Source organism: Ochotona curzoniae, unplaced genomic scaffold (genome assembly GCF_017591425.1).
Source record: "Ochotona curzoniae isolate NIBS_2020 unplaced genomic scaffold, NIBS_Ocur_1.0 scaffold_2683, whole genome shotgun sequence".
NCBI lineage: Eukaryota > Metazoa > Chordata > Mammalia > Lagomorpha > Ochotonidae > Ochotona > Ochotona curzoniae.
Genome location: NW_024467100.1, coordinates 5,549,643 through 5,574,750, shown reverse-complemented (window position 1 = coordinate 5,574,750; position 25,108 = coordinate 5,549,643). Strand labels below are relative to the sequence as shown.

At 47.6% G+C, this 25,108-nt stretch overlaps 1 protein-coding gene across 8 annotated transcripts; it reads left to right on the top strand.

Annotated features, from left to right (window-relative positions):
* Positions 1 to 12,520: 12,520 nt before the first annotated feature.
* Positions 12,521 to 24,708, top strand: FCGR2B (Fc fragment of IgG receptor IIb). 8 transcript variants are annotated; one of them, XM_041003210.1, is made up of 8 exons: positions 12,528 to 12,772; positions 17,502 to 17,522; positions 18,608 to 18,865; positions 19,289 to 19,543; positions 20,281 to 20,406; positions 21,935 to 22,075; positions 23,998 to 24,035; positions 24,146 to 24,708. In XM_041003210.1, the coding sequence occupies exons 1-8, from the start codon at positions 12,661 to 12,663 to the stop codon at positions 24,230 to 24,232; spliced, it is 1,038 nt and encodes a 345-aa protein (XP_040859144.1). In that variant the 5' UTR covers positions 12,528 to 12,660; the 3' UTR covers positions 24,233 to 24,708. The 8 variants fall into 8 exon arrangements, with proteins under 8 accessions (XP_040859148.1, XP_040859144.1, XP_040859150.1 ...); XM_041003211.1 differs by having other exon boundaries at positions 12,531 to 12,772; positions 21,935 to 21,991; XM_041003214.1 differs by lacking the exon at positions 17,502 to 17,522 and having other exon boundaries at positions 12,521 to 12,772; positions 19,289 to 19,536; positions 20,283 to 20,406; positions 21,935 to 21,991.
* Positions 24,709 to 25,108: the final 400 nt, after the last annotated feature.

Below are 25,108 nucleotides of genomic sequence, written 5' to 3'. Positions count from 1 at the left end.
ACTATCCAGCCCTCTCACATGCTGATGGGTGCCATTCTGTCCAGCCACCACTGCCCCAGTCCTGGTTTTTGTGCTCTCCAATGAGAGTGATAACCCAAGAAGGAGGTGTCTACTATTTCCCTCTTGGGCCCACTCCTGCTCCTGGAACATGCACTCTCTAGGTGGTTCTGCAGTTTAACTTGACAGATTTAGCCCCCAGTGCCAGCATCTGCTGGCTGATGCTGCGGCAAAGCCCAATGAACCCTCACCCATTCTGATTTATGCTTGCACACATAGGAACGGTCAGCTCAGCCTGGCTCTTCCCTGATCTAGCTCACATGAGGCCCACAGGTGTTTGTAGCCCTGCCTGGTCTGGTCTGCCCCCACCCCAACTCACACTCTGCAGTGGGTGAAGTATTCCAGCAGGGGGGCCCTTCACATTCCCCCTGCCAGCTTTACCTCCTCCCTCCCTGGTTCCTGCGTGTGCTGGTTGGGTACTGTGGCCCATTCTGGCATGATTCTCCTCGCCTTGGCATTTGCCAGTGGATGCTGTAGCCTGGCCTGGCCCGTCCCACTCCAATTCCAGCTGATGCTGGTGGGGGTTATAGCCTAGCCCAGCCTAGCAGGCACCCAATCCCAGCTGTAATGTGTACTGGTATGTGTTGTGACTGAACCTGGCTTGATCCATACTCTTTTCTGGTGCTCAGATTTTCCAGCAGGTGATGTGAACTGGTTCAGCATGGTCTGCCCCCAACCTATGCCAAATGTATGCCAGTGGGTACCTTTCCCTGGCCTGGTCTGGGCTGCTCCCTATCATGGTTCTTTTGCTCACCTGTAGGGACTGTGTCCTGACAGAAGAATGTCAAAAGCTCCATCAGAACCGCTCCCGGTACCAGATCTCTCACATACCAGTATGTCCATGTGCCAGCCCTACTTAATCCACCTCCTGTTCTGGCAGGAACAGTGGCCTTTCCTGACTGGCCTTCAACCCATTCCAGTTCTTACTGTTGGGTGATACAGCCCAACCACAGTTCGTCCATACCCAGACACAGCTTACACAGTGGCTCAGTAGGGGCAGAGACCTAGCCTAGTCTGTCCTACATCTACCCTGGTCGTGGTGCTGGAATCTAGCCTGGCTTGGAGTCTTGCTGGTTTGGTACAGTCCATACTTGTGCCAAGGGAGAACGCAGCCCCTACTCTGGTCTTCGCACTCACCAGTAGGAACCCCGATCTAGCCAGAGTGTCCCCTTAGCTCCCCAATCAGGCCTGTTTCCAGCCATAGATCACTCAAGCCAGTGGTTGCTCTGACCCAGCTTGGCATAGCCCCTCACCTGTCCTGGCCTTTGCATTAGATGCTGTGGCCTAACAGACCTGGCTTATGCAGACGAGTAGGTATAAGAGCCCAGCTCTGCATGACCTGTGCTCCAGCCTGATTTCTGTTCTTGCTTGTAAGCTAAGATTTGCTTGACCCTGCCCCATCTGCTCCCTTCTATAACCAATCCACACATTAGCCAGCCACTGGAGTTACTTTGTCCAGCTTGCCCGATCCCCAGGCATGAACCATGTGATCATCAGTGAGAGTTGTGACCCAGTAAGGGAGTTTCCCAAGTTCCCCCACTTGACCCACTCCCAGACCCAGATCTGATACATGTCAGTGGGTATTAGGCCAGTGCCCCACATAGTATGCCCTTCCAATTTGGCCTTGTATGAACTGGTGAACATTGCAGCTCAGCCTACCCCATACCCTGTTTTAGAATGCATATTTGATGCATATTTGGGTGCTGCTGCCTTGACCTGCTCAGATTGTTGTCAGTTCCTTTACCTGTGAGTGGGGGCAGATTCCATGATCACACCTAGTTCAGCCCATTACCACCCCAACTCTTGAGCTAACCAGCAGGACTTGTATTTCCACAGGGTTTGGTCCACATATGCCCCCACAGAATCCACCCCCAGACATGGTTCTCTCATGTGCTGGTTAGTGTCATGGCTCTGCCTAATGTGACCTGTCCCCAATCTAATATTTTGCCAGGTACTAGGCTCTAGCACTGCTAGACAAGCCCCCAGCCTTAGTTTTGCCTGGACTGGTGTGTGGTAGTCAGCATTGTTCAGTGATAACAAGTTCTTCACAGGATTCACAAGTGGGCTGGTGTATCAATCTGGCCCATAAAGATTGTCCGGTCTCTCTCCTCCAAGCTACCAGGTCTCAGTACCCTCGCTTACCTTCAAGCAAAAGTAACCCTGTTGTTATGAGTCCCTCAGGATTTATTCACAACCCATAAGCACAGTATCCTCAACATGGATGTATCTAGGCAGCAATTCCACACCCCAAGGACCCCAGAGCTTGCTGCTGGGTGGCCAACAGGTAGAGCCTGTGCCAAAAGGCGCACTGGCCACCCAGGTCCTGTGTGGCAGTGGTGGCTACAGCCATGGCCCCAAGCATGAGGAGTCTGACATGGCCCGGGCGCTCCCAGGAGCCGGTGGCTGCTGGAAGTTTGGTGTACCCAGACCCCAAGGTTGCATTCAATCAGTCATCTCTTTATACCCACTCTTGGAGATTCATCCCAGAAAGCAGTCTGCTTAGATGTGACTTAAGCTATTAGTTCTCTGTGTCCTTGTCAGCTTGTGGAAGACTGGACACTCCCATTCTGGGAATCAGCACTGAACAGAAAGTAGAGCCTGGAGCCTGCCCTGGGTAAAATGGGAAATGAGTGAGTGCGAACCTGCATTGCTTTCTTAAACATAAGAACATGGCTATTAGAACCAGAAAGTGCTAAAGTGTGTCTGGCTATTGGTAAAAGTACAAACAGGTAAATGAAACACAATGGGCAGAAACAGACTCAAATGTAGTCAACTTTCTCAGCAAAGAAACAAATGCAATACAACAGAGAAAAGATAGTCTTACACGCTTGACAAAAATGAACTCAAAATGTATAAAAAAAGAAGAGTGCACATCAAATGCAAAGTTGTATAACTCCTAAATTATACAGGAGAAGAATCTAGATAACCTCAAGTGTTGCAGTCTTGGAAAGAAATAATTGATAAGCTGAGCTTTACTAAAGTTAAAAATTCCTGCTCTATGAAAGATACCACCAAGAAAATTAGAAGGCAAGCCAGAAACTGGAAGAAGATGCATGAAAAAAGACACATCTGATCAACAATATCCAGCCCATCACCCTCACTTTACTGAGGTTCAGAGAAGCAATGCTTCACTCAAGATCAAACAGTGGCAAACCAGGTGTCATCTCTCCCTTTCTAATTTAGGTCCTTAGAAACGAGCAGCCCCTTGTTGTCCAAGCCCCTCGCCTTGCCAAGGTTCTTGGCTTCCCTAGGAGTAGTCTTCCTCTCATATTCTTGTTCCCTCCTCCTCTCTTCAACACTCTCCGGCATGTTGCCACTCTGAAAAGAAGTGACTGGGGACAAACTTCTATTCTGGTGTCAATGCTTTGCACAGCTTATGGAATTTTCATTTCCAAAATGGTGGTGGAGATGAGAATGCTTTCACATTAAGATACAGATTCCTTGCTGAGAAGTTTCCAAGCCAGACTGGTGATGTTGGTGCTTCGACCTAGCTGAGAGCTTCAAACCCAAGCCCCCGTGACTCAGTCATTCTTTTTCATTTCTAATGTCACCTTCCCAACCAGACTTCCTTCTTTTTTGGGCTGAGCAGCTGTTTCTAGTGCTCTGGATGGCTTATTCATGGGGAAGTGGCTGTAACCAGGAAATCCTGAAGAAGACTAATAGAGCAATCTCAGGGGTCCACTAAAACAGTGGTCAGGACACTAAGAGGAAGAGAAACAAAAGCCAACAGGCAGATGAAAGAGAGCAGGGAGCTTCTTAAATCAAGTGGTTGGACTCTGACATCAAAGTGTGCAGAGCTGGGAGCATTTGAGCTTACAGCAGTCATTCCCAGGGGGGCAGCACACATCACTACCACCCCCTCCCCTGAAGCAGTCTTTTAATGACAATAATGGTAAGGTCTAAGTTTCCGTGCCAAGTCTATGTTGGGCTTCAGTCATGAATTTTCTCGTTTAGTCTTCAGAGCAACATTGTATGTTTGGTGATAATCCCTTCTCTCTTTTACAGATGAGGCAACAGAGTTTAGAAAAGATGAATGAAATGTAGATATCCAAGATTGCTGTGTTGTGATGTTTGTTTTTCTGTGTAATGGTTTTGGTGACTCTAAAGTAAATTAGCATTTTAGCTATGATTGAGGCAACTATGTTTTCATAGCCTTGACTTCATTTGGGGCTTTCTTTTGCAACTCAAGGTGTAATTGGGCCATGTTATTTCACACTGACACATCTACATTTATGTATCAGTGTGCAAATGAGATTATTTGAATCTGGGACTTTTCCTTCTGAAGTGACCATCTGGAAAGTAAATACTATGGTTTTGGTATTCGTTTGGGTGTCCCAAAAGGTTTATGTGTTAAAAGTTTGGTCCTTGAAATTGCACGATAATGGTACTTACTGGGGTGGAACACTTAACCCAGTCATGGTATTCAGGAGATAAGAATTAGTGGGAGGTGCTTAGGTCATTGAAAGTGTAACTTCAGGAAGGTAGAATTGGTTATTAAAACTGAGTTGGGCCTGGCGGCATGGCCTAGTAGTTAAAAGTCCTTGGCTTGAATGCCCTGGGAGCCCATATGGTTCTAATTCCGGCAGCTCCACTTCCCATCCAGCTCCCTGCTTGCGGCCTGGGAAAGCAGTCAAGGACAGCCCAAAGCCTTGGGACCCTGCACCCGTGTGGGAGACCCAGAAGAAGTTCCTGGCTCCTGGCTTTGGATCGGCATAGCATCGGCCGTTGCGCTCACTTGGGGAGTGAATCATCGGCCGGAAGATCTTCCTCTCTGTCTCTCCTCCTCTCTGTATATCTGACTTTCCAATAAATAAATAAAATCTTAAAAAAAAAAAAAAAAAAGCAGAGTTGCTGGGCCAGGGCTACGGCATAGCAAGCTAATCCTTCATCTGCAAATCTGACATCCCGTATGGGTACAAGTTCAAGTCCTGGCTGCTCCACTTCTGATCCAGTTTCTGGCTGATGGCGTGGGAAAGCAGTGGGGATGGCCTAAGTGCTTGGGCTCTGCACTCACATGGAGGACCTGGAAGAAGCTCCTGACTTCCAGCTTTGGGCCATCCCAACTGTGGCTTTGTGGTCATTTGGTGAATGAACCAAATGCAAATAAATGGAAGCAAATGGATGGAAAATCTCTCTCTCTCTCTTTTTTTTTTTTTAAATCTCTTTCTCTCTGTATTTCCTTCTCTCTCTACAGCTATGTCTTTTTCAAATAATAAATAAATGCATCTTAAAAAAAAAACGGAGTCAGCCCTAGCCATTTTCTCTGCTTCGTTGCTTGTCATGTACATGGTGAGCCATTGCCATTTTCTTTTTATTTTATTTTATCTTTGATGATATTTACATAGTTGAAAAGGGTACAGGTCTATGTGGACAACTGATTAGGGTAAGAAGGGTTGAGGAGGAGGGGAAGGTGGATGAGATCATTGTTTCCAATTTTTGTTTTCTTCTTCCTATATTTGAGGGAAGGAGGGAGAGAAGAGGAGAAGCTGCACCCAGAATCCTAACCACCTCAGTACCCAGGGATGGGGAACAGCCATTCAGTGTCATCTCAGGGTCCCCGATGTGGAGCATGCTCTCAGGGTTCTACTCAAGTGGTTTTAATAATTCTGAAATGCTGTCTGTCTTGCTGATCCAAGGATGAAGAAATCATTGCAAAGTCCATTGGCTGACATAGTTGACTTTCGAGTCTCCATTGCCCAGATATTTAATACCAACACTTGGCTGGGGTAGTTGTCTAATTTGTTCTGCCTTCTGTTCTATGCTGTGGTACTAGATGTCCTCTGCAGGCCCTGACGAGCTGCCATATCCTTCATGTGCATCTGGGCATGCCATTTACTGCACCATCTTCAGCAACTGAGGAGGCCCAGTTCTGACACAGGCATTCCACCTGATCAGATCGCAGATCCTGCAATTCTCCCTGTGGATAGAATTCTGAGTCTAGTAGTTCAGTTGTTGGGGAGGTTCCCAGAGACACCTCATCTGAGATGATTCCAGACTTGACTCCAGTGTTAGCCAGGACAGGATCCAGCTCAATCCATCACCCACCTACTCCTGCACTGGTGGTTGCACTCATCCGGTCAGTTATGTCTCCATCCCCATCTCTTATGCAGACTAATGGATTCTGCAGGCCAATCCTTCCCTGCCCATCACACACTCAGTCCTCATGTGCACCAACGGGAACTGCAGGCCAGAGTGACCTCCAATAACTCCCACCAGACCTGCTCCAGGCCATGGCTCCTACGCATGATGGTATGTGCATCAGACTGGTCCAGTCTGTTCCACATCCCTTTCTGCTCTGATGTACCCCAGAGCAGCCCACTATCCAGGCCACACTTATACTGGTGGGAGCTCCTGCCTGTCCAGCCAGGTCCACACCCAGCCCTGCTTCTCAGGTTCACCAGTGGGAACCGTAGCCCATCAGAGAGGTGCCAACAATTTGCCTATTACACCCCCTCCCAGTCCTAGATCTTGCACATTACAGGTGGTTCTATGGTCTAGCTGGACAGGACTTGACCCTAGTCCCAGCACTTGCCAGCTGATGCTGTCTCAAAACCCAACCAGCCCACACTTGGACTCCTGCATGTGCCAGTGGATACGGTCCTATAGCCCAGCCTGGCTCTCCCCATAAACCAGCTCATATACAGGCCAACAGGTGTTGTAGCCTGATAAGGTCAATTGTAAAGGTGACTGTACTCCTGGAAGTCTGGAATCTCCAAAGAGATACTGCATCCTGTTAGGAGAAAAAGCTCCTGCTTCCTGAAACACCAGGAGGCAGTCAGGAGATAGGGAGAATCTTGGAGTTTTGGGATTTATGGGAAAGACAGCTACCTTTGAGGGATGCTGTTTTATTACTGTCTGCATTGAAGTGATAGAATCAGGACCCTTAACCAATACATTGTAAATTCCTATTGCATGCTTTCTGTTTTGTACTACATTTGATTGTAGCCAAAAGGCCAAGAAGTGATGCTTTCTGTTTTGTGTCACTGTAAGCCCCTAATCATGTATTTGCTCACTGTCACATAGCTTTTGATTTTCTGATAGATACTTACTATAAAAACCCCACACTTATTTTGCTCAAGGTGCTTCTTGCTTATGGCAAGAGGTTGCTCCTGGACAAGAAATGAAAAAAATTTTACTCACCTTGAAGTCGCACTCGGATGCATTGAACTTCAACATTAGCCCTTTCCAGTCTAGTCTGTCCCCAGTTCCAGTTCTCATGCTCATTAGTGGGAGCAGTGGCCCAATGGTGAAGCCCTCACTGGCCCCTTACCAGGCTCACCCTTCCTGGGACTTATGTGTGGTGTTGATGCTATGGATCAGACTGGTATGGCCTGCCCCACCTTGGCATTTGCCGATGAGTGCTTTAGCCTGGTCTGGCCTGGCCTGCCCCCACTTCCAGCTCATGCTGGCTGGTGTTGCAACCTAGTCCAGTCAAGATCGCTCCAAGTCCTAATCCTAATATGAACTGGTTGGTGCTGCAGCCCAACCAGACCTGACCTGTACCCTCTTCTGGTTCTCAGATCTGCCAATGGGTGCTATGAGCTAGCTTAGCCTAGGCTGTCCCCTGACCTGTCCCACATGTGTGCTGATGGGTACTATAACCTGGTTTGGTCTGGCTGCTCCAAGTTTTTGTTCTTGTGCTCACCAGCAGGGACTGCATCCTAACAAAGGAGTATCTGAAGCTCCTCTAACAGATCAGCTTCAGTGGCAGATCTCGCACACACTGGTGGGTTCTTGGCCCAGCCTGATCTTGCCCACCTCTTCTCCCAGCAGAAACAGTGGCCTTGTCCAACCTGCCCACACCGATTCCTGTTCTTATTGTTGGGTGCTACAGCCAAATCCTGCCTGGTTCACCCCAAGACCTAGCTCTTGTGTGGTTCAATGGGTGCTGAGCTCTATTCCAGCCTGTTCTACACTTACTCTGGCTCCCATGAGCACCAGCAGGGGCTGCAGCCTAGCCCAGACTGATGCATCCTGGACCCAGTTGAGGTATTCTGTAACCATGTCCACCCCAGTTTGCCATTCCCGTTTTGCCTTCATGCTCACCAGTGGGAACCAAAACCTGGCCAACCCCACACTTTATTTTTTAGTGTACTTATGGGTACTGTAGCCTGGACTAACCCCCAGCCTGTTCCCAAACCCAGTGCTCTTGAATGTTGGTCAGTTCCAAGGTCATGGCTATCTCAATCCAGCTTTTGAGCAAAACAACTGGTATGGCAGTCCCACAGGAATAAGCCCATATGTCCTCCACAGAATCTGCTCCCAGACCTAGTTTTTTGTGTGCTGGCTAGTGTCGTGGCCCAGCCTAACATTATCTATCCCCATTCCATCAATCACAGATGGGTACACGATCTAACCCTGCCAGGTAGACCTCCAGCCCTAGATTCAGTGTGTACTTGTAGGTGGTGATTGGCGGTTGCTGATGCTAACTATCCCACTTTAGGTTTTCCACTGGGCAGGGGCTTCAATCTGACCCAGAAAGTTCCTCCAGCTTCCCTCCTCCAAACTTCTCAATCTCACTTCCCTTGCTTGCCTGTAAATACAATAGTCTTGTCAGTGGCAGTCTTCCAGAATTCATTTCTCACTTGCAAGATACTCCCACAGTGGTTCTCCCTCCCACATATCCCAACCCTCTTCCTGAGCAATTCGTTGTTTCTGGGAGCTCATGGGTTGTTTTCCTGGGTCCCCCCATGTCCCCACCAGTGTCATTTCACAGGCCCTCACCCCCAGGACTCCATGAGCCCACCCACGCCAATGGAAGCCAGGCACACATCCATTACCATTTTTCAACATTACCAGATGATTGAGCCAATGGAGCTTAATGGATCTTGTACCATGATACTCCAAAACCATGAGCCAAAATAAACCTCTGTCTGTACGTAGCTTCCCTCAGGCATTTTGATATCACGATGAGAAGCTGGCTGGTACACTAAGATAGTATACCTTCTGGGATAATAAATATTAGTGTCTGCAAATCACTATTTGAGACAAATCACGCTGTGATTCCACGAGAATTCACTCTGAGAAGGTGTCAGCTACTGGCAGTGTTGTTGCAGTAAAAGTTCTTAACTTCATAATTGAAGGTCTAATGGCAATCTGGAGCCCTTGAGAATCACTCTGAAGGGATAGGACTTCCTGGACCAGTTGGAAAATGTCTCCAGGGGTGCATGGTGTTCAGCTTGTTTCTAGCTCCCATCCTTGAGCAGTTTTTTTTTTTTAAGATTTGTTTCTTTTTATTGGAAAGTCAGAATTACAGAGAGGAGAGACAGAAAGAAGGCTCTTCCATTCATTGATTCACTTCTCCAGTGGCCACAATGGCCGGAGCAGAGTCGATCCAAAGCCAGGAGCCATGAGCTTCTTCTGGGTCTCCCACGCAGGTGCAGCATCCAGAGGCTTTAAGCCATTCTCTACTTCTTTTCCAGGCCACAAGCAATGAGCTGGAAGGGAAGTGGAGCAGCTGGGACATGAACTGGCACCCATATGGGATCCCAGGCATGCAAGGCAAGGATTTAGCCACTAGGCTATCATGCAGGGCCTGAGTAGTTTTTTTTTTTTTTACTCACTTCACCATATATCCCTTTTGCTTATTCTGCTTTAGTGTGCATCATGGTAAGTACATTAATTCATGAACTGTCTTGCCTCAGTTGGCTTGTTGTTTATAATGGGAACAAGGATATTATCTTCTTGGGAAATTGATAATCCTTGAGGTTGAGATTGTCATGCAGTTTTGGGGAAACTAGGCTAGCTTGGCCAATCTAGCTGACAATCTGGTAGGGCATGAGGTTTCTGAGTCGGGTTTATCACTAAAGGCCATGTTCTTAGTGACTGGCCTTTCATGATTTCTGAGTTTCCCATGATCAGAAATCCACATTTCAGGTAAATCTGTCCCTTTCAAAGAATTCTCCTTTATGATTGGCATATTTCATTTATAATCATTTTCTTTTTTAACAGAACATTTATCCATTTATTTTATTTATTTTTAAAAAAATAGAGTTACCTAGAGAGGGAGAGACAGGGAAAGAGAGAGAGATTCTCCATCTGCTGGCTTACTACCCAAATGTTCACAATGGCCAGGGCTGGGCTAGGCAGAGCCTGGAACTTCATCCAAGTTTCCCACATGGGTTCAGTGGTAGGGGCAATGAGGCCATCTTCTGCTTCTTTCCCAGGTGCATCAGCAGGAAATTGGGTCAGAAGTGGAGCAGCTAAGACTCCAACTAGTGCCCATGTGGGATGCTGGAGTCACATACCTTGCTGCAACATAGTTCCCTACACTTACTACCTTTTCCTTCTAGGAGAAATGACATCTCCTTACATTCTGTGCTTTCCTAGCTGCAATGAGAAGGAGGCTCCCATTTCTGTTTCAGTTTAGTGTGCTTGGACCTGCCCTGACTCTGTCACTATCTCCTTTTATAAATTGCTCAGAGGTGTTGCTTTCGGTTACTGACATCTGTTTTTTGTTGTTGTTGTTTGTTTGTTTGTTTTGTTTTATCTGGGGCCTGAGACAATTCAGGAAAGCAACACATTTTCATACCATGTTACTCAGAGAAAACCATATGTGGCATGGTGCAGGCAAATGAGCTTGCTCAGAGCCAGGGGTTCTTCCCAATCTTTCCCGGACTTGAGGACCAACCCAACGGATCAACACACTTGTGACTCCCACAAGGTACGGAAATAGTCCCATACATCCTAGGGAAGCTCTTCTACGCTGCATCAACTGTGAAGTTTTCAACATCAGGCAGACCTGGTTTCCTATTGACTCCACTGCTTACTAGCCATGTTGCTTTTGGCAGACCAACTTCTCTGAAACCGAGTTTCTTCATGTGCAAATGAGGATGATGTATGTATCTTCTTAGATTGCTGTAAAACTTAGAGATAACACGAATCGAGTCCTCCTGCACAGTAAGCATTGGCAAATATACCCAGTAGCTGTCACTTCTTGTTTCTTAGTACGTTAACTATATTTTGCCCTATGCTTCTGTTTCCAGCAAGATTTTAAAAGCAAAGTCCACTGGTATTTCCATTAGTCAGAAAGATTATTTTCACCTAAAACTCAAAAAGGCTGGAGTAAGATCTGGGTGGGGTAGGATGGGGTAGGTAGTAAGGGGTTGTAGTGGACAGGGTGGGGCTGTTGAAGATTTCTGAAGACCACAGAGTGTGGGAAGATGTTACAATGTCATTTCCTTGATGATTACAGCTTGCTTCCTGAAAGGGAAACCCATGTGTCTCCTGTTTGGGGATGTTGAACATAAACCACTGCTGCTGAGGATGAGGGCAGAAAGCAGGAGCAAAGAACCTAGCACTTATTGGACACCCGTGATGTACCACTTTGCTAGCACTTAGATTCACCTGTATGTTAACATATCCTCAAGTACACTGCTTGTCAACCAGGGACAATTTTGCTCGCTAACACACGTTTATCAGGATGTGGGATCATTGCTGTTTTCACAAGTGTTTACTGTTACTGACATCTAACAGGTAGGGATGGGGGAGCATGGCTAAACATGCTACAGCACACAGGACGAGTCTCTACCATCAGAGCTGACTGGGCCCAGCTGTCGATAGCACTGATGCTGAGAAAATCTGCATGAAAGTGGACATGCTCATGTTTATTGTTATGGATCTGAAAATCCATAATCCAGCTGAGAGAATTTCACCTGGAATGCAAGCTTAGACTAAATACACTGCGCTATTTCACTACGCCTGAGCAGGCAGAACAGTGATGGATATGAGATTAGAGAAAAATCGTCTTCATCGAGTCCTGGCTTGAAACCCAGCAGCTCCACTTTTGCTCCAGTGCCCTGCTGAAGTGCTTGGGAAAGCAGCAGAGGATGGCCTCAGTGTTTACGGCCCCTGCCTGCCATGTGGGAGACCCAGAAGAAGTTTCCACCTCCTGGCTTTGGTCTTATCCAGCCCCAACCTTTGTGGCTATTTGGGGAATGAGCCAGAGGATGGAAGACTCTCTCTCCATCTCTTTTCCTCTCTCTGCAACTCTGCCTTTCAAATAAAATTAAAAATCACCAGGGCAAATTCATGCTCACTAGGTATTTATTGAGATATACAGTACACGAATGGATGAATTTAAAAAACCAGTGAGGTAAGAGAATTGTGAGGATTTGCTTTCACAGAAATGAGAAACTCCCATGACAGCAGGTGCCCTCAGGCTGTCTGCTCATTTTCAGGAGGTGTACCGATGGCAGCTTCTGCTTCTCTCAATGAAAGTGGAAGCATCAAGACTGGATCCCTTCTTCCACACCTCTTCTAGGATGGATAGAGACTGGGATGGGAGGCTCTGAGCACAGCTTGCGTGACCAGTTCTTTCCTTCAGGAGCCCAGTCCAGTTGGCATCCAGAGGAAGGAAATTGTTTCCCCGTTCTGAAATTTCTGGAGTGAACAGATTGATTCTGGGAAGCTCTGAATCTTTGATGAAGCCTGAGTTGAGAGGAAAAAGGGTGTGAGGGGAGGAGCTTGTGATTAAACAGACCGTTTATTTTCACTTCCCCTTTCTGACTCCAGAATCTGTTCTCTCGGGTGGAATCCACTAAACCTCGAGAGAAGTTTGTGCCTGCCCACTGTGCTGCCAGATCCAGCTTGCTCCAGGGGGCGATGGGAATCTCCTCATTCCTGCCTCTCCTCTGCACTGACAGCGACCGGGCAGACTGCAAGCTCTCCCAGTATTTGGGCCACATGCTGCTGTGGATAGCTGTGCTGTTGCTGGGTGAGTCAGGACTCCCAGAGGGAGAGAAGCAGAAAGGTCTTGGCTGGGATTGAACTTGGACAAGGATGAGGTACAGTCTGGGGAGTATGTCAGGGAAATGAGGAGGTTAAAGGCTGGCTGATGATGCACTGTGATATACCTGCTGGTCTTGTGCAGGGGAGGGCATCATAAAATTGACAGAGTTTGGGTTTCTCAGGCTCTTTTACTCAACTCACTGGGCCCTTGAGTCCTTGCTGTTCGGCCAAGTTGCATAGCAGAACCTGTCCTGAGCAATGTCTAGGGGTGTACACTTGAGTGGCCAGAATGTTTACCTTATTGAAACTTCTGCTTCACGTTAACACTAAATCTTAGGCAGGAGGACTGGTGCCATAGACAAGGAAGGGTGGAGTGGGCCAGAAGCAATAAGATGCATTTTGGTGGTGAGGAAATGGCCACTCTCTGTGCCCCTACTTGGTGTAATAGAAGCCTATTCTTGTTATGAGTAAGGAGCTCTGCCTGGGCAGAAGCATGCATGGTAGGATCTGGGTTAACCTTGAAACAGAATCTCAGAGAACCTGCAAGGTTGAGCAACTCTGGCTCTGCCAGCTGTGGGACCAGAAAAACCACGCATGCTTCCTTTTACTACATGGACTTTGGGGTCAGTACTAGCTCTCTTTAACACAAAAGCCCTTATTTTAGACCAAGATGGAGGGTTGCTTTTCAACTGTGTTCTTAGGAAATGGGAACTGATGGTGCTGGGAGGTCAGAAGAGTCTGAGGGAAGACATGGAAGGGAGTCGTACGGCCAAGATCAGTTCTGGGAGCTCCCACCTCCACCTCCCAGATAAAGACGCTCCTTCAGATTGAATGCTACAGCTGACAGTCAAACATAGTGCTGCGGTGACATCTGGTCAGCTCTGGGAGTTACGGGTCCTCAATACTGACTGATAACTGGGCTAGAGGACGCAGGGGGTAAGGCAGAAAGAATACTGCCTCGTGAGTGAATGGAATGGATTACAACAGAATAGGAGGCAAAGTGAGCCAAGGATCACCATCTTTCAAGCGGGGAAGATCATGCCTTGAGGTAATGTTCTTCTCCGGTCTCTGTTTGCCATGCTACCAATGGACCAATCACCTGGGCAAGACTTTTGGGAGGAATCTTCTGTGTTTTCTTCCATTTGCCTTTTGTCAAGTCACCAAGTATCTACTGCATCTGTTCTATCTTTCTTGAAGCTTCCATGTTTAAACCTTTATTGTGTGATGACTCAGTTACACACATCCCTCTGATCAGGTCTTAATTGTTCCCGTTGCCCCGCCCCCACAACCCTTGCAGAATTCATGCTGCCCACCAAGGCAATGACATCTTCCCATACAGATGTGGTTGAATCACCACATTTCATAAATACTTTCAGGACTACTCCACTGCTTACTGTAGAGCTGCAGTCCTACCCTTTTAACCATGTGCCCATGGTCTCCTCCTCTTTAGCCAGGCAGTACCTGTCACTCTTTCTGTTTTCCATACTTTCCTTCTGCTTACTTTTCCAAATAGCCTTGGGTGCTGTTCTACGATTAGGGAACTATCGGTAAATAGGAGATGGTTTTCCTGACCTACCAGAGGATCTTGGTCTCCCTCACAATGAGTACATGTGTGACTATCTCTAGTATTCACCTCTGTTTGCTAACTGGAATGATTCAATGACTGGTAACTTTTCTGCTTTCCCCATCTCTTTGTTTCTTCTCTCTGCCTTTCTTTGCTAGATCCACTCTCCCACTGTGCTTCCCCTTGCTGATCCTACGTTCTCCGGCTTTTAGCTATCACTTCTATGTAATAAACCCCAAAATCTGTTTCTCTTACTCTTTCCCTATGAAGTATAATTTTGTATTTCTTCTGACTGCTGATTGGATACTTCGTAGTTGATTTGTCAGATCAGGAACAAAACCTATTCAAAACTCAACTGTCCTTCCAAATGTTCTTATCCTCCTAAGATTTCTATTTGCATGAACATGACTACTTTTTTTTATTAACTCCATGTCTCACTAACACTCAATTCTCTCAGTTCTGCCTTTTAAATTACTGTCATAGCTCTATCTTCTTCTCACTTACTGCTGTCAGTAAAACTGAATCCAGAGAAAGGCATGGAGAAAACAGGTGCATTTGATGGAAACACAATAGGTCTAAGAAGTTGGGGGCTTTGACATAAGGTGCCTATAGTTTTTTAAAGATTTATTTATTTTTATTGGAAAGACAGATTCATAATGAGAAAGAGCGACAGAAAGATCTTCCATCTGCTGGCTCATTCTCCAAATGGCTGCAGTGACTGGAGCTGAGTTGATCTGAAGCCAGGAGCCAGGAATTTCTTCCCTGTCTCCCACGCAGGTGCAGGCTCCCAAAGCTTTGGGCCATCCTCTGCTGCTTTCCAAGGTAGTTAGATGGGACATGGAGCGGCCAGGACATGAACTGGCATCCATGTGGAATGCTGCTTGCTTGTAAAGGGGAGGATTAGCCAGTTGAACAAATGCACCAGCCCTAAGGTGCTTATGATGTTGTGTCATTAAATCCACACTAGATAGGTAGGGAGAAGGCAACTGTGAGCTAAAGAAAGACTATGATGGGGGAAATGTGTTGTGATTCTTGATAAGGTCAAAGATAATTATGCGGGCTGCACTTGAGCAGATGAGACAGAAGAGGAAGTTGTGATTGAAGCATGGTATGTTTTTTATTTTGTGACTTTGAAGTTGGTGTGATTTTTGATGTGTTTTTGAGTATCATGATGCAAGTTCATTGGAGATGAGTAGATCAAGGAATGAATAGGTAAGCATTGGACAGGCAATTCATATATATTCTGGATTGTCATAATAGTCTCTTTATTGGCTGATCTTTTTGGCATTTACTCCATCCCACTTACTTGAGAATGGGCTTTCAGCTCTAATATGATAATTTTAAGTGATTTCCCTCTGTTCATTGAAGAGGAAACTTTAAAAAAAGACTGTATTTGCTTAAAATTTACCATTGTCAGTACATTAAATGCCTTACCTGGATGGTTTCACTTAATCGTTGAATTAACCAGTCATCCTCTCCAGTGATAAGGAAACCAAAGCAGAGAAGAGTTGTGTGATTTGTTCAGGGTCTCTTAGCAGTAATACAGTCAGCATTGAATGTTGGCCTGTGCTCTTTTGTCCCTTGTCACTGGAGATGATTAAACAGAGCAGGGCTGCAACTTGTCAAGTATGTTGACAATTACTTTCTTGTTCTTCTCATGGAACACCTCCCTGCCCTTCCCGCCACCCTGCCACACATACTTTCTCTTTCTCTCTCTCAAAGACCTACCAGTTCTTGTAGGTCATAATGAATACTGTCTTTTTCTTACCAAATCCTACTGAACACAGGAATATTTTTCTTCCCTGAAACTCCATAGCATTTTGTCCACAGTCTTCCAATGACACCAAGTACTTTTCCTTGACATTACATTGCATATGTGCTTGCCTCCACCATTGTACCTTGGTGACAGCAGGGACAAATATTCTTTTTTCTTAGGCAGAGAGGGGATGCATTGCAGGTCTGTAGGAAATCAATATAGGTTTGATGATCAATGTTAGACGGCAAAGGAATAGAGTGACTGGTTCAAGTGCATTTAGCAGGACATGGCAGATCATGACCAGATCCAGTTCTCTAAAATCTCAGACAGACATTCTTTGCAAAATGCCTCCATCTCACCCCTCAGCTTCATTCCACACACACTTTGCCCCTGAAAATCCTTGGAAGGTTCTTGACTTTCTTTGAGCCCAAATACAAAAGAAAATCTTCATTAACCACCGCTACTACCAACACATACCCACCCACCCACACACACACACATACTGGATTCTATTTCATCTAAGTGCTCAGCTTTGCTTCTTTGCCAAATAATTTAATCCACAAATCCCTGCCCTCAATTCTGATTTCCTGATGCTCCCTGGCCCATGCTTCGCCTCCATTCAAGAAACATTTTCCTTCATAGTGCCATTCACCTTCCCACACATCAAGCTATAGACCTGCTACCTTCTTGAGGTTTCCTCCTTTTGTCAGGTATGCTACTAACAACTGGAAGGCCTAAAAGTCAAGCAATACACTTGTGAAGTGAATCCCAGGAGAGCCAAATAGGCTTTAGTGCAGTCATTAACAATGACAGCACAGTAATCTCCTAGACCTGGAATCGCTCAGTGAGAAAACTGCTAACAGCTCAGCCTTTGTAGCCTATCCTCATTTACCATTTGTGTGTCTTTGTTAACATTGTGAGTGTGTATTCTCTTGTGGACATATGCAACAGGATGTATACCAAGGGGAAATAGTTATCTTATGTGTATTTTCTATTTTTCCATAGTGACCATGGATTACCTGTGTAATCTTTAACCCTATCCCTCACAAAAGACAAGTCTCAGGCCCAGGATAGGCTCCGGGGCAGTCTGAAGCATAGGAGGTAGGAAAAACCCAAGGAGCAGCCCCACTCCAGAGACATCTTTGTTTTATTCAGTCGCAACTGCCAAGCCAAATGGAAGAAGAGTTGCTGGACAGGTAGAATAGGGTTTTACATCAGTTTCTCGCGTTACTGTGGAGGGAGCTCCCAGTTCCTTTGAAAGTACACTGCATCCAGCTAGTCCCAGGGGATTCAGGTCAGGACGGAGCCATGGGAGAAGAGGGCTCAGGGTTCTGGGCAGGTGAGTGTCCACACAGGACTCAGTCTCTGAGCTGATCTATACTTTCTGTCTTGCAGCTCCCGTTGCTGGGATGCCCAGTAAGTATGTCCCTCACCCCCGTGCCACCTCCTCTTTTTTCTATCGTCCTTTGCTCTCTTTCCCCAGCTCCCTCCCCTAGCTACCCTTTCCCTTTTGGGGTCTTGCTTGGGAGGACTCTGAACGGAGAGGGTCAGAGCCAAGAAGGGTCATTGCTCCCAGGTGTCCTCTCCTTCTCCCACTCTCCTCCTCTCACTCCGCCCAAGAAGGAGGTGGGTTGTAGATGGACATGGTGTGCTGATCTGGGATTCAGGATGAGATGTCCCAGGCATTGGCATGATAAATGAGAACTCTCTCTTCCCCCAATCACTTTCCCCTTTCTAAATAAAATCCTCTTTCCAGATAAAATTAGGCACATGTAAAAATGCTGTGGTCTGCATCAGCTGTCCCCATTGCTAACAATACTTGACCCGCCTGTGGCTTTGAGAGCTTCTCATTCTGTTCCCCTCACTTAGGGTGGCATCTCCTGACTTCTGGTTGCAGTTCTTCCAAGTGAACTTGGCTCTTCTGCTCAGCCTTCCCCACCCACTAGGCCTGGCCCTGCAGTTTCTTGTCCTCCTCCTCATACTGCTGAGGCCACAGATGCATCTTTGCAGTTGGGTGTGGAGAGGCAAAAAAAAAAAAAAAAATGACATTCGTCAGAAGAGGAACCTGTCTGACCCCGACACCTGACCTCACCGGGGCCTTCCCTGGTCTTCAGCTAGGCGTGGAGGGGGCTTGTCCACAAGTATTCAAATGCCTCAGTTACATGAGAGGACAGTGTGCCCTTCAAAGTATACAGATGTAGCATGTGGAGTCTGTGTGTGTGAGAGGGAGAGAGGAGAGAGAGAGAGAAAAACTGGCCAGGGCATCTCTTGGTAAGGCACGTATCTTCCTGGGGGAGTTCCTCCTGTCCCCTCCCCTTCTTCTCCTGAGGATTAGCCAGGCTCTCTTAGGCCCTGCCGGTGGGGTGTGTAAGCAGAGAAACGCCTTTCAGCCACGGAGCCTGCTGTCCTCGGCCTGGCTCCTTGTCTGGTGGGGCCTCTGGGTTACAGCTTTGGGGTCTTGGTATTCTCTTTCCTCACCTCCTGCTCGCTCTGCCCCTCAGCCGATCTCCCGAAGGCCGTGGTGGAACTCCAGCCCCCGTGGATCCATGTGCTCCGGGAGGACAGAGTGACCCTGACTTGCCAGGGGGCCCACAGCCCTGGGAACCAGTCCACCCAGTGGCTCCACAACGGCAGCCCCATCCCCACACAGGTCCAGCCCAGCTACACGTTTAAGGCCGAGAGCAATGACAGCGGAGAGTACAGGTGCCGCACGGACCGCACCAGCCTCAGCAACCCCTTGCAGCTGGACGTGACTGCTGGTCAGTGCTGGGAGGCCTGGGAAAAGTCACGGAGATGACACCTGCTTCCAGGGCAGCAAGGGGCAGGGTGGGGTCAGGGAGCTTCGCTGGGAGTTGCTTGAAGTAGCTTTAGCTGCTCACTGCCCTCTCCAGCCTGCCCTTGGCTTAACAGGCTGGTGGGTTGGTCCTGGGGGGGGGGGGGGCGGGCAGTGTTATGTGGAAATTCTCAAGGAATTCTTCAGCGGATGTTAATGGTTATCTCTGCTTTATCTCTCCTATTGGAGAAAGAAAGTTTCAAGGTCACAGATAGGCAGTAAGTATGAGAAGGAAATCCCTACTCCGTAAATAATCTTTCCGCACATCACATCTCTTCAGTACTGATAACTTGGGTCTTGGAGTTAAACAAAGTGCTCCCAGGTCCTGTGATCCTTCTGTGTCTTTCAGAATGGCTGCTGTTACAGACTCCACAGCTGGTGTTCCAGGAGGGGGAATCCATTGTGCTGAGGTGCCACAGCTGGAGGAACATTCCTATGAATAAGGTCACCTTCTACCAGAATGGAATAGCCAAGAAGTTTTCTCATTACAATACCACTTTCTCCATCGCAGAGGCCAACAGCAGCCACAGTGGTGATTACCACTGCACGGGAAGAATAGGGCAGACATTCTACTCCTCCAAGTCCGTGACCATCACTGTCAGAAGTATGGGAACTCTGTCAAACTGTGGGCAAGGCGAGAGAGGGGGATGGACAAGGGCTAAGGTCATATGAGCGTACATGGAAATCTAAAAAGTGCTACAGCAGCCACATTGAGCACTGGAGCAAGGAAGGGGTAGTGCGAAGACTTTGCTAAGCGTTGGCTTGTGGCAGGAGTCAGGACCAGAGCCTACAGCCCCTGGCTTCTGGGTAATAGGTGATGCGGCTTTTGTCCTACTCTCAGATCCAGGCTCCAAACTGAGGGCTAGAGCTCCCTCACGGTTCCAGATTCTCTAAGCTCCAGGGCACCCCAAAGTGCTGAGGTTTGTCTTGTTTCTTCCTGGGTCTTATGTTATGGCCACACATTCCCAAAGGTCTGGCATGTCCTGGAGAGTTCAAGGTTGTGCTTGATAGAATAGGGCTGCATCCAAGTTGTGGGAGAACCGTCCCTGAAGGCAAACAGGAGCATTGCCTCTGCTCCTGCACACTACTCAGTGTGTCTCTGTTAGTGTGATGGGAAAGTCTGGCTGTTGGGGAGGGTAGGGGGACACAAGCCCAGCAGTAGAAACCCTGTGCAGATTGGATTGAGGGTGAAACGAAGAATGAGAGTTATACAGCAGGGAACAGGATAGTTCCGAGTGACCAGTCCTGGAGAATAGCATTGGAGGAGGGTGGGGAGTGCAGGCCAGATGGAGGGGCGAGGAGAGTGACTGTTTTGCTAACTCTGAGGTCTGTCTTCCCCAGAGATTTTGTCTACCTCGAATGACTCATTGGTGGTGACAATTGTGGCGGTGGTTGCTGGGATTGTGGCAGTGGCCACTATTGCTGTTTTAGCTGTCCTCATTTACCTCAGACGCAGGCGCAGTTCAGGTGTGTGGTTCCCTTTTGTTTCTCTTGCTAACCCTCCTCACTTGGCCAAGATCCCGTTAGAATCGCTGACCACCAAATGTTAGATTCGCTGACCACCAGGGTATGAATATATCAGCCAAATATATTTTAAATAAATGTAGATGGCTTTATTTCAGGGACGCACAGGCCATGGACTTCACTTCCCTGTGTGGTGGAAAGGCAAAAAGGAAAGCCAGGAAGAGCCGAGTAAAGGGTTTTTAGACTCCCCTTGACACAGAAGCTGAAATGGGGGGTCGCTTCGGCCATTATTTGGTGGGAGGATATGGGTTTGTATAGTCACTGGTGCAACAGTGATTTCACAGTCTCGGGGGCCCACCTGAATTCCACCGTCCATTCTGGGTAGCACCCTGGGACCAGCTGGAAGCAAACTCCACCCTCCTCTGGTTACCATGGTAACCACCACTAACCCCAGATGTCGTCAGAACCGCTTTCTTTGGGCTAGAGATTCTTCAGCATTCTAATACAGCCCTAACTTTTAATCATCCACTCACTTATTAATTCTTTCATTCAACAAGATTTGAGCCAATTTGCTTATATGTCAAGGACTGCTAACACTGGCATCAGCAAGATAAAGTCCAGTTCCTGCCCTCAGAGTTGTGGGGAGTCAGGTGTACAAATAGGTAGTGATCAGCAATGGTAGCAAAGCAAAACGGCTAGGAGACAGGCATAGAGGAGGCTCCATAACCCAGCAGGGGCTGGAGGAGTTAAGAAGGTTCCAAAAAGAAATAGGGGAATGTGGTGATTGCAGCTCACATGATAGGGCCAAACTACCAGCTCCACAGCTCACCCCTGTATGATGTGGGGTGAGCTACTGAGCCTTTCTGTGCCCTAGTTTCCCCACCCAGGAATTGGGGACACTCTGAGACCTACTTTGCAGAACTGTTAGGATGGTGAATGAGGTTGAAGCTCTTGTAATAGGAACTGGCAGATGGCATACAGCACCTAAGTATGGCTGTCATCATGGGGGAGGAGGTGACGATTGAGGGGTAGCAGTGAGTTAGGCACAAAGAGTTGGAGAGCATTCTGGACATAGAGGCTAAGGCATGGAAACATTGTGGTTAGCATGAGATTGAGGAGGAGTAAATCAGGTGCAGTCAGCCATTGGGAAAAAGAAAATGATGCTAACTAATGCCTCACAAAGCACTTGGCAAATAGTTCATAGTTAAGACTTTAGTTGTTGATGATAGGTAACTACAGAGACACAGATAAATAGATATTTAGAGAGAAAAGTGTGTTTACAAAAGGCACAACAATCCCAAGAAGGATGCAGTGGCATGGCCATTCTGACACTTCTAGGAGTTCCCACAGGCTAGCAGCTGATTTAGTTCTCTTTGGTAGCAGCTCCTTTGCAAGTGTGGAGCAGTGCAAGACACAAGGCATCTATGTGAGGGCAGGGTCTGTGTTGGCTCTAACCCAGTCCTGTCCCTGGTCCTTGAAGACTCACATCCCACTCCATAACCCTACTAATCTCCTCTGTGCCTCTTCCTAGCTCTCTCTGGAAACTCTAAGCTCCCGGGAATGGGAGAGACCCTCCCAGAGGAACCGGGTGAGTACAGCGTTCTCTATGGGGGCTCAGCTATGCCCCACCCAGGGTTGCCTGAGGTCTTGGAACCAGCAGCAAGTAATCCGTGTAAGTTTAACAGGGAGCACAGGAGAGGGAGGGACAATGAGGGGAAGGCAGAGAGCCCAGCTGCTTGGTCAGTTCTGATTCTAAGTCCTGGGCCACATCAAGACTTGGTTGGATGTGGAAAGAGGGACACAGATCCCAGAGAGTGTGGGGAGGGCTGTATTCTGGCTGGGCTCAAAACCTGTGGATGTTTCCTAAGTAGGACATCAGAGGCGATGGGTGTTTGTGTGGTATTTTTGCAATGCCAACATAGGACAGAGGCTGTGAATTGTAAGACCCAGGCAGATAGGATTAGAGAGGCAGGAGTGTACAAGGAGGGAGACAAACATACTGGGTAAGCCACTAGATTCATGGTGGACTCTGTGTGACGGGGCAGGGCTAGTAGGGCTCTCCTCTTTGTGGGACATCTGGGCTTGAGAAAATTCTGAGGGTCTAGGGCGTTAGTGGGATTTCCTTGGTAGCTAATGCATGGCTGTGTTGCCCTCCAATGAAGCTTTATTGAGTTTGAACTGGTTCTGTGGTCTTCACACAACATCTTGAGCAAGCTACTTCCCCTTGTGAGGTCATCTCCCCAAGGAAGTGAGTGGGTGGCCTGGGTGACTTTGAAACCCTTATAAGTCTGACAGTCTGAGAGCCAGGGATCTCCTGATCCTTGGCCCAGCTGGGAGAATGTGAAAGGAACAGGATTGACCAGGCACCTTCTTGACTGGGAAGTCACAGCACAAAGGACATGGGGGTATTTTTGTGGGCAGAAATGGGCAGGAAAAAGTAGCCTTCAAGGGACTCAGATCTCTGAAGGCTGAAATGTGGCTCAGAGCAGAGCCAACACTTTTGAGAGCTCCAGCCAAGTACAGTGCATTCAGCGGCACCTTCAGCAGAGTGGCCGTGTCCCTAGGCTAGGTCAGCTGGGGATGTGAGCTTAGGTCACACCCCAAGGTTGCATCAGAATTAGAAAAATGTTCAAGCACAACTGGATTTGAGGTTTGATTGTAGCTACACTGGTGCAAATATGTGCCACAGAACATTTGTGCAGCCAGGCCCTGGGGCTACTGGTTTCCCAAAGGCATTGATTTTTTGCTGGGATTGCTAAGGACCTTACGGAATGCGCTTTGTGGTGGAGCGGGGACATGGCGGACAGAGGGTTCTTTGTGTTCTGAGAATTAGCGAAGAGCCTGGGTGCATTGCGTGTGACTCCTCCCTGAGGAGGGGATGGTGAGGGGCAGGCTGAGGTTGATTTTTACTCAGGCAAAATCTTGAGGGAATTTGGTGTACTTTGGACATTTTCCTGAGAGACAGGCTTGCTTTTTCTCCTTTTCTCCTTTTCCCCTCCTTTCCCTCTTTTCCCCTCCCTGTCCCCTCCGTCCCTCCCCTCCTTTTCACTCACTTCTTTTCTTTTCCTTTCTTCTTTCCTTCCTTCCTTCTCTCTGTCTCTCTCTCAACTCTTCCTCTTCTCCTTCCTTCATCCATCCAGCCCTCCTTCCTTCTCTGCCTTTCTCTCTCTTACACCAGTATCCTCTTTTTCAAGGCCATGGAGTTCCAGATTTGTTGAAATTCTAACAAAGGTGCGCCAGTAGAAATCCTCAGCTTTGTCAAGTCTGTGGCTGATGAAAATGAAGACTTACTTCTCTTTGAATACCCTTAGGCTTTTGTCTAGTAGCTCAGCTTTCCATGCCTCCTGATTTACTTCTAGGGGAGTCTACAGTTCTTGGAACAGAATGTGGTACAAATGACTACCTCCCTTCCCCAGTGTAGTCAGTGGCCAAGGCAGAATCTGGGACATCCCAGGGTGGGCAAGTGGGTCACGCTGTCACTTCGGGTTAGCAGGTTTTCTTTTGGGGTTCACATAAGGGACAGCATAACAGCCCTGATCTCTCTCTCTCTCTCTCTCTCTCTCTCTCTCTTTTTTTTTTTTTTTTTGCTCACAGCCAGTCCCATCGATAGGGAGGAAGCTGACAAAGCTGAGGTGGGTGACCCACAGAAGCAGCTGTCCCCTGGTCCCCTGCTGTCCCTTCTGCTTGCTTCCTTCCCAGGATCTCTCCGTGGATGCCCACTAATCCCTTTCGTTCTCTCTAGGTTGAGAATACAATTACTTACTCACTTCTTATGCACCCGGAAGCTGCCGAGGAAGACATAGAACCCAACTACCAGAACCACAATTAGTCTCTGGTGTCTTGCCCTGAGGTTTGGGGCAGAGAAGCAGAAAGGAAAGATCATGACCTCCTTGCCCGTGGTGTCTTTGGGGAGGATGGCGGGATGCTACAGCTGCGAGTGAGAAGGACTCTTGCTGAGTTCCCAGTGTGAGCCCTTGAAGCTCCTGTCCCAGAAGTGCCTGAAGCTCCAGACCCACTGGCTCCTGTGCTGCTCCCATGCCTCAGAGCTGTTCCACACCCAGATTCTCTGCTACACATCCATCCAGCCAACACAATCAATCACAGCGCTGTTATTGACAGATTGCAGCAACATGGGACATGCTAGATATATATGATTTCATAAACGCTAAAATAGACTAACATATACCAACATACAAAAAATGATCAGTTCAGGGTGATGGAATGTTTGGTGATTTTTCTTTACATTCTTTATTTTTCTAAAAGTTTCATGTATTACTTTTATAATAAAATATTATTTTTAAATGATTCATTTATTCATTTGAAAGGCAGGATTACTGATAAAACGAAACAGAAACAGAAAAAGAGAGATCTTCCATCTTCCGGTTCATTCCCCAAATGACCTCAATGGCTGAAGCTGGTCCTATTTGAAGCCCAGAGCCAGGAGTTTCTTCTCCCACATGAACACTGGGCTCCAGGCACTTGGACTATCTTCTGCTGCTTTTCTGGTGCATTAGCAGGGAGCTGGATAGGCAATGGAGTAGCCGAGACTCAAACTGGTGCCCTTCCATTTACCCTTTCAAGGCTGCCTTGGCTGGAGTATAGACTGGGCTACTTGGGGTCTGTTTTTCCTCAATGGTAAAACTCTTTGGAAGGCAGAGATGCCTTGGATGTGGGGGAGAGAAGATGGATGGGGATTTGGAGTGTG